At 47.0% G+C, this 8,905-nt stretch overlaps 1 protein-coding gene across 1 annotated transcript; it reads left to right on the forward strand.

The window, feature by feature from the left end:
• Positions 1 to 5,574: 5,574 nt before the first annotated feature.
• Positions 5,575 to 7,217, forward strand: PtA15_6A33 (uncharacterized protein; the record flags this gene model as incomplete). Its single annotated transcript, XM_053170034.1, has 6 exons — positions 5,575 to 6,520; positions 6,599 to 6,664; positions 6,757 to 6,850; positions 6,911 to 6,943; positions 7,010 to 7,133; positions 7,212 to 7,217. The coding sequence occupies 6 exons, from the start codon at positions 5,575 to 5,577 to the stop codon at positions 7,215 to 7,217; spliced, it is 1,269 nt and encodes a 422-aa protein (XP_053020960.1).
• Between the last annotated feature and the right edge of the window lie 1,688 nt (positions 7,218 to 8,905).

Genomic DNA, 8,905 nt, shown 5'->3' on the forward strand with positions numbered 1-8,905 from the left:
TTTGTTGGGGGAGGGGGAAATCTCGGCCGGCCGGAGTTGAAGGAAGGATGGATGGCATCATGGTGGCGGTGGGGCTCTGGCATGCAAGTGCAAGACATGCAGTGTTGTAACCTTGTCAGGACCGCAGCCTCACAGGAGGCCAGGGCTGGCCAACCTTTATAGCAGTATGGGATCTGCCAGACCCTGCAGATAAGGCCCAGCAGGCTGAGTTAGAAGATGTTAGAATGGGTGGCAAATCTGGATTTTCAGCCTGTTATTTCCATAACAAAATGATTTTTTTTTTGAATTCTGTCCAAGCTTCTTGAAAAAGACAATAGTATCAAAAATTCATTACAGAAAAAGGAAATAATAGTACTGTTATTGGACCAAAAAAATACAATAACTATACTATACCAATAGGGGGGTTCACGTTGCAAAAAAAGCAATGCTGATTTTGTCTGCTCATGCACCTGTGAGTAAGGTTTATGCCTTGCAGATTGCTTCCAAAGGGGAGCTGCCCAGCCAAACTTTTTTGCTTTCTCAGGATTTTCAAAAGCTGCATCTGCTGGTTTTGGTGGCTGATTTTTGAAATCAGCCTTACACAAACCCCCCTAATATCTGTATAATAGTAAAGGCCCATTGTTGGCTTAAGCTCCACTGCAAACTTACCTGGATCACGAAGTGCAAGGATTTGCACAAGCGAGGGGCGGTAATTCCTTGTGAATGCCATCCTTTTTTGGAAGGGCTGTAATTGACAAGGAATAGAGATCATAGGCATTCATACTTTGTGATGTGCTGATGACAAGTTGAGTGGACTTCCATCTACAACTTTCCATGAGATCTATCGACTGATGTTACTTTTGTTGATCTGCGAAGGTCTGCTCCCTTATTACCTCTCTATCTGCGCCAGATGGGACCGGCGAAAGAGGGCGAAAGCCTTATATTTACATACTGGGATCCGTCGGCTTAACGCTCGTTGCTTGGCTCGGGAGTCTGAACGAATCAGAAGAGACGTGCAGCGGTACATGCGCAATCAAAGGATCAAATGTATGTAAATAAGTGCATGTGTCCATCAAAGTATGTGCCCAGACAACGTAGGGAATTTGCTGAAGAATGGATGAGTTGTGATGAGTTGGCGCTCCACTTCGTCCCAGGTTTGGAACCTCAACCATCAACTTGCATATGTAAATAAATATGTACCGCTGCCGCTTGGAACTCAAGCCAATCTTCGGACCGCTGCCGATGCAAACTTAACACAAGTCCCTCCTGTGCTCGCATTCGCGCCTCCTCGGAGAGGCTTGCAAGTTACGCTCGTGCTAATGTTAATCCTAGTGGATTCATATGTATCATAAATTTATAGATAAATATGTAGAAAGGACATGTTGTCTCACTCGGATGGTCTACATATAAACGCTCATATCATCTATTTTCTAACAGGCCTAGAGAGATCCAATACGGCTGGGGTGTCAAGGCAGCCCCGAATACAGAAAGTGCGCTGGACGTGGTTGTGCGGATGTACAAGCTCAACATCATCCATGTTCTTGTCACCGCATTCTCGGCATTTTTGTCCTCCAGCGGAGCTGCCAGGGGTGGACCAAAGCCGGACTACCCCCGCCCGCATCGATGTCTGTAATATCAACTGCCTTACCCTCCCCTGGACCCTGGTGCCTGGGTTCCCTTGGGACGTAAAACCTTTCGGACATGCCCCGTCGTGGCCGAAGAAATGCGTATGAAAACTCTGCACGTCATGACCCAATGTTCAGCAGCCAGCTGGAGAATATTTGTAGATACATCAATAGCGTGCCGGGTCTTTGCTATAGTTTCCCGAGGTTGAAAACTAAGAATGATCGTTTGAAAGCTCAAAACAGTCCAAAGCTCGTTCCCAAACCCCATACATCTGGCAAACTTCCTCTATGTATTTTGGAGGGTCCCATGGGCCAGCCTCCGGTCGGCGCAATGCAAAAGTGCTTCACTCCGCGCAAGGAGGGCCGAGGGAGGAACTGGGAGGAACTTCGTTCAGAGTTCAACATTAGCCAGTGGACTGTGAAAGGGCGCCGATCTTTGAACCCTGCTTTCTGCACGGTTTTTGATCGCCCAAGGTTTGTCAGGCTCAGTCAGGCTCAGTCCCAACGCCACCTTGACACTGTACATATAACAGACATGTCAATCATATCACTTGCCTTCCGTATGATCCGAGCCTCAGGTGTGGATGGTGTGGACGACGTGGTACTACTACCATCCAAGCCGTTTCTGAAGTCAACCCCCCACAAATTCAAGAAAAACTGGGGAAGCTAGGCGAGGGTCTTAAACCAGGCCTGAGTCGAATTTACATACTTACATGCTCCAGCATGCCTGCGCCAATACACTCCAATTGATAAAGGTAGCCGGTTGTGGTTAGGTTGTGGTGTGGTGTCACTCCACCTTTATAGGCTACGGTTTCAATCCCTTCGGCATTCTGCATAAGGTTCAAGACGCCTGTACAAAACTCATCCTCCTACAATGCTCGATCATTCTGGGCTACAAGCTGACAACCTCTTCCGCTATTGTATGTAATACTTGGATAAATAAATATCTTTTTTGTAGAGTTGTAGTCTTTGGGGGTGTATGGAAGTTGAAGCCGAATTAGCGGAAGGCAAGGTGTACATTCCAGTCATCAACCGGTGGGACCTGTGCGCTATCAAACTCGCTGCTGGAACGACAAACGATCAACCCCACGTCGGTATCCCCCTATCATATGAATCAGCCATCTTCACTATCTTTTGCGCAAAAGGTTTGACGTATTCATTCTATGTATCACCCACGGTTCATTCAATGAAAAGGAAGTCATCAAGATCAGCTCTATCAAAGGACGCCTTGAGAGCTCCTATCCGCCTTCACACTATCCACCCATCCTTTGTAATTCCAATCAAAATTGGGGACATTTGCATTGGACTTGCTAGCATCCGAGCCATTGGTTTTACTAGCCCCGGTGCATCACTAGACTCAGGGTTGCTGGCCGTGTTAGTAAAAAAACAATCTCATGCACCTCTCGGCGAATATTGATGTAACGCGGATTAGATCTAAGGGTTGGATGGTAGACGTAACTTTTCGTGGTGCCTGACTGCCTGACGAAAAGAGCCCGAGAGCTAACTGATCTCATGTTTATATCACCACTCGATCATTTAGGGTCACGGTGGTCTAGATGTAGGGAGCTTTTGTCCGACTTGTGTGTGTACTTTAATCCGCAAGAATCTTCTTTAGGCACGTATAGCTAGAGCGCCGAAGCTCCTCAAGCTTATGGCGTCGTGACTCTTATTCTTCATACAGATGTTGCGCGAAGTGCCAACGACACTCCAAGTCTGCAATCCACCATTCCCACCTGTCAGCAAAAGCTCATCACCGCCTAAGAGCTGGACAAGACATCGCCTCGTTGCATCACCCAATTCACCCTCAATCCCTCCGACCAAGGGAAATCTTCAAGCCAAATACAAAAACACTGCTCAATAGGCTCTTTATTTTCTTAAGAGACTACATAATCCTCTTTTTCGTAGGTCAAAAAAGCAGGGTCGGTTGACCTGCCGCGTCTGCGCTGTAAGAATCCTATTTTCTATTTGTTTCCGTGTCGAATCTATGTATCTACGGGTGCGAATGGGCCGGTTTGTTCTTGTAATAAGCGCTGCATAGATGTGTGCTTTCGGCGTCTCCTAAAGGTGTGACTGGTAGTGAACGGATCAAAGATATATAAGCCGCCCAGTTTTCCAAGACCTGCTGATATTTTTCCAACGAAACCATTCCTGCTTCCGCACACTCTTCCCAACTGCCACCACCACCTACGATACATACTTATTTACTTCACTGCACATAAGATTGTTCCCTTTTACCGCAACCACGTCGTGATCCGTTCATATCATCATCCACTGAAGTCCCAAGGCCTGGCCTCTTTCCTCATCACCAAACCTGAGCACATAGCCCATCTTCCCTGTAGACTCGAACTTGAAACATTCTCGTCTCATCTTCTTTTCCTCTCTCCCTTGTCCTGAAAGGAAAACGTCCAAAGGTATGCTAGCCCTGTCAATTCACACTTCGAGACGGATTCCTGATTGATTCTTGCTTTTTTGAATGTTTAGGATCGATACTTGCGTACATTTCCCTGGAAGAATTGGCAGAAAGCAAGTCGAGGAGCCTGTATAACACGGACTCAATTCATTTGGTAAGCAATAAAGAGTCTTAAGAAGAATCGGTTCATATGGGAAGAAATGGGAATATGATAGTTTAGATCCGAAACCGGGATGGGTCTGTCAGATCCAAGTCGCGCTGACTGGAGGAGATCAAGTGTGATCAAGCAGACCCATCAATCGGGAGGATAGCTCATCAGGATGCTGTATTCGATGTTTGACTGCTCCAGCTGGTTGGAGTTGCTTCCCGTTCGCTCGCCGCCTGGGCGGACACCCCTCTTTTAATCCTCCTCCCCCCCCCCACACACCTCCCATTCCCAGTTCCTTGGGTCCTTTCCGTGTCACACATCCCAACCACATTTTAATATCTCGATATAAAAAATTATTCATTTATATACATTCGCATACTTATATCCAAACCCCATCTGCATTCCGAGCTGCCCACAACCTACCACCCTTTGATATTGTCCCACACCTTCGCGTTATCATTATCACAGAGGAAAGCACTGAAAGTTTGGATTCTGAACTCGATCCCATTTGCTTGACCGTCCACCGCTACAGTCACCACAGTCTTGTTTGCCTTCATCATTCAGATACACTGGCGACCCTCATAATTCAACTAGAAAAACCATATCGTCCTCTTCCATCTCCCATATTCTCATTCTTCTCAATTTAATTATCATCTTGCATGCCCAAATCAGATCAAATGAGATCCCATTCATCCTCCTAACCTTTATCACTGTGCTTTTCTTTCATCTTTGTTAGGCAAACAAAAAAAACGCGGCAATTCTGCACCGAGGTTGTCGTCCAGCTTCCCGACAACAATTCACAAACAAAAACATCAAGCCAAGATTTTCAATCGATCGATCGGAGTTATCACTTCTTCAATCAATACCCCTTTGTCGACTCTTACATACAAGCTACTGGGTTCTATTCTTCCTCACCCACTCCCGAGACCAGTTTTCGTATTACCACTTTTCGTTCACCTAACCCACTCTTGTTGCCATTTATTGCGACAAACTCCCCACTAATCACCTGCAATCACGAACCTGCCTCGACCACGAAATTAGAGGACCTTTTGACACCCGGAAGCCACCAATTGTCTCTACCACAACCGTTCCCTGGCCTGTTCTTAACCCTCAAGTCTTGCCAATTGCTTTGAACTACTTTCCAATAGCGCGTTGTGTACAACTTATTTATGTACAAAGACTCCTCTTAGAGTCAATTGTCCAATCCGGCATCCTCACTTCCGTGTTATTACTTGAACCCGGTCCAACAGCCCAAGTTTCTCACACATCATCTTAGCGGCATCTTTACTACCTTTTCCAACTCGACATTCGAAAATCTTGCGCGCCACGGCTTGTTGTCAGACCACCAACTTGGACCTAGTGCAACTCCATTGACCACCACATCTCTGACGCACACAAATTCAGATCCCAACATGACAATTTACGACCCCGCTCCAGGCCCTTCCAGGACTTCTCGGATCACTCTACCACCAATGATGATGGTACCACAAACCCATCATCGCCCACTCAACTACAATCACGATATTTCTCAGTCATCCTACCTGCGGCATCCTTACATCGCACAAGCCGAGTATGATTATGATTACGAATTCCCAGCCAACATGAGCTATCGACCGGACAATGACTTCCAACTTCCTCAGGATACCAGCCACGCGGTCGAAATGCAATCTACTCAAATTAATCATGATGGTAGCGGTCCACTTTCTCTGTCACTACTAGTGGCCGCCGCGCACGCTGCTCAAGCCGACATCAGCTACGCAAATTCACCCATTCACTTCACGTCAAGCTTGCCGCTATCTTGTGAGCTCAGCACTTCCGGGAACTACTCGCCGGCTGTGACTTCACCGGACGCCCAAGGCAACTGGCCACCCGTTGGCCTTGCCACGAGTGAATCCGATCGATTGGCCCCGTCCCCACCTCAGACTCCTCTTGCTACACCTGATGTGATGTATGACCCTTCTATGATGGCCTGTTGCAGATCCCACAGTGACGGGCCTACCCCTCATGAAGGCAAGTGGGATATGGATAGGATTAGTGCAGAACCCTCATATATCCATAAGCCCCCTTTTCCGCCCCTTTCTCACATAGACTACTCCAATCAGACCCTCGTGACGCACCACCATCAACATATCCATCCAGCGGACTATCCGGTTCAACAACCACTTCAAATCACCACATCACCCCTAGATAGAGCTGGAAGCAGCGATCTCACCAGTCGCCCCATAATCAAGAGGACATGCAAAAGGAGAAGGATCGTAGCTAAGTCTGAAGAGGCAACCGATTTCGCTGAAGCATCGCCAGACTCCCAAAACAGTCCGAGGGGTGAAAAGCCAAAACAAGGTCGTAAGAAAAGAAGTGGTAAGAATCTATGTTTCTGCTGGCGATGCTCACAAAACTAGCAGCTGAAATATCCGAATTTGTCTATTATCTTGACAGTCGGCTATGTTAGGCCCATAATTATACATCGCAAGCGTGTTGGGCAACGATTGCTGGATATGCTCAGTTGAGTCAAACCATTTTTTTTGCGCTGGGGCGAGAAAATACGCGCCCAAGATTCAAACTTCTGAACCTGAATATTGAATTATTTTCTCTAGAAAGCGCCCCTACTCCCTCGAAAGCATCATCCATGGAGATCAACCGCGCCAGGTGTTTTCCTTTTGCTGACATGAAGAATAAGTTGAGGGAATGGTACGGACTACAAATCGAATGGCCTGCCGAGGCCCCATTCAAAGTAGACGAATTGCGTAGCACTAGAAGGATGCGGTTGGATGAACTGGATAGGTATGTTGATTTCCATCAACTTCGTCAACTCGCAACATGCATTTAATCCCGCCTCTCTTCATGCAGGTTAGATAAGACACTGGACGGTGGAGAAGTCAGACTGAAATTATCGGAGGAGGTCTTGGCAGAAGAGCCACACCGAGCCGGCGAGTTTAGCGTGCCAAGCGCCGGTCATACGGAGGAGCAATCTGTAAGAGTCCGATTATCTATCATTCGACTTCGTATGCACTAAGACATGCGTTTATTTTTTTCTCTTGGGATCTGACAGAACTAGGAGCGCCTTTGATATGCTGAAAAAATTTCTACTACTACTTTTGCAATATCTCTTAATTGTTTATTGTTATTTTTTTGGTTCAGGATTGAATTCTGTCCGACTTTTGGGTGAGAACTGGAGGCAGAGATTCTCCCAGTTCTGTGTTGTTCGGAATGTAGTTGATACCTTTTCCAATCTTGAAGACTGTTGTTTATGCAAGCTTGGGATCCATAGAATTGGATGCTCAAGACGTCGGACTTAGCTTTGAGATTTAGATTGAAAATAAATGACTCGCCCCTTCAAACAAGGATAAGCTTGTTATTTGAGGGGTCGAGGTATGTTGGGTGTTCTAAAGTTTTGCCAGCGATGCTGAGAAAAGTCCAAAAGATTAAGGAGTAGACGAGTACTATGCTTGAAGGGTAGATAAGCGACACCTGTCTGTGCCTATACCAGAGATCATTGAGGGATATGGTATAGGCCGGCCAAGCCGAAGCCATCCTGATAAATTTTTTGAGATGCGAAGAGCGTGGACTTTTTTCGGCACACAAGCTGACCAACAAGCATAATACTTTGCTACCAGAAGCAGAGCCTGGCCGGGCTCTATCAGGAGCTTTTGATAGGCTCGCGGTTTGAGAGGCCTTGATAAGCTCGAGCAAGACAATCGCCTGACCAGTCCCGTCCTGACCAAAGAAAAGGCTCAGATAAAAGTGTGGCAGCACCCGCCTGCGCCCGCATGATCGGCTGCGGCGCAATCTCTTGGCACTTGCCCGTCGACGCGATCCAGCGCAATCCCAAGAGAACTGGGAATGGGTACAGGCTCACCCACATACATAGTCAAGTCGATGAATATCGAACTTAGTCAGTCCTTCCTTCTGAGTTGGCTCTCTTCTTGAACGGTAAACCATCAACCTCCGCCAAATATGACGCTTCTTTCCCTTGTCCTCCCGGTGAATGGGCGAAGTAGTCCCACTACGACTTGGCTGAGCAGGAAATCCTTATAATTGAAATCAGCCTCCTTCAACAACGCCAAAACCTCATTGACATCCATAGGGTCACCGTCCGAAAGCTTGACAACGCGTTGAGGATGCGGAACTGTAGCTTGAGGATTGATTTGAGGCCGGTTATCCACAAGAGCATGAGTGTGATTATCCGCGGCGGTGTGAGAGACATTCTGTTTTTGATTGGGGCGGGGATCCAGGATCCTGCTAACACCGGGGAAATTTTTAGCTACGACCTCAGTGATGGCTTGACGGGCATCCAAATCAACCGTCTCGTCCCAGCGCCTTCGGAAAAGCGCTAACTTGATGATGTTAGGATCAATAGCCTTATCATAAGCTACACATTTAGAGAAATTGGTTAACTGCAATGGACGCAATAGAGATTTAAAGATGATGTTAAACTCCTCGATTGACTTATTTCCCTGGCGGGCCGCATGAAAAGCTGCTTCCGCACATTCCAATTTGTGATGATCCTTGAAGGTGTGTTTGATGGCGCCAATGAACTATTCGCAGTCACGCAACTCCGCAATGTTGAAGCTCTGATCTGAGGTCGAGGTTGAGACAAAGGGAGGAAAGGCCCAAGGAACAACAAACTCAGAAGGACTCTGAGTGAAAACAACAAAAGGGGCCAAGGGAGCCCTCAAAGAGGGCAAAAGGTACTGCCAACGGTGAAACTGATACAATACATGTATTAATTGTATCTGTATTGGC

The sequence above is a fragment of the Puccinia triticina genome, chromosome 6A (genome assembly GCF_026914185.1).
Source record: "Puccinia triticina chromosome 6A, complete sequence".
In the NCBI taxonomy this organism is placed as follows: Eukaryota; Fungi; Basidiomycota; class Pucciniomycetes; order Pucciniales; family Pucciniaceae; genus Puccinia; species Puccinia triticina.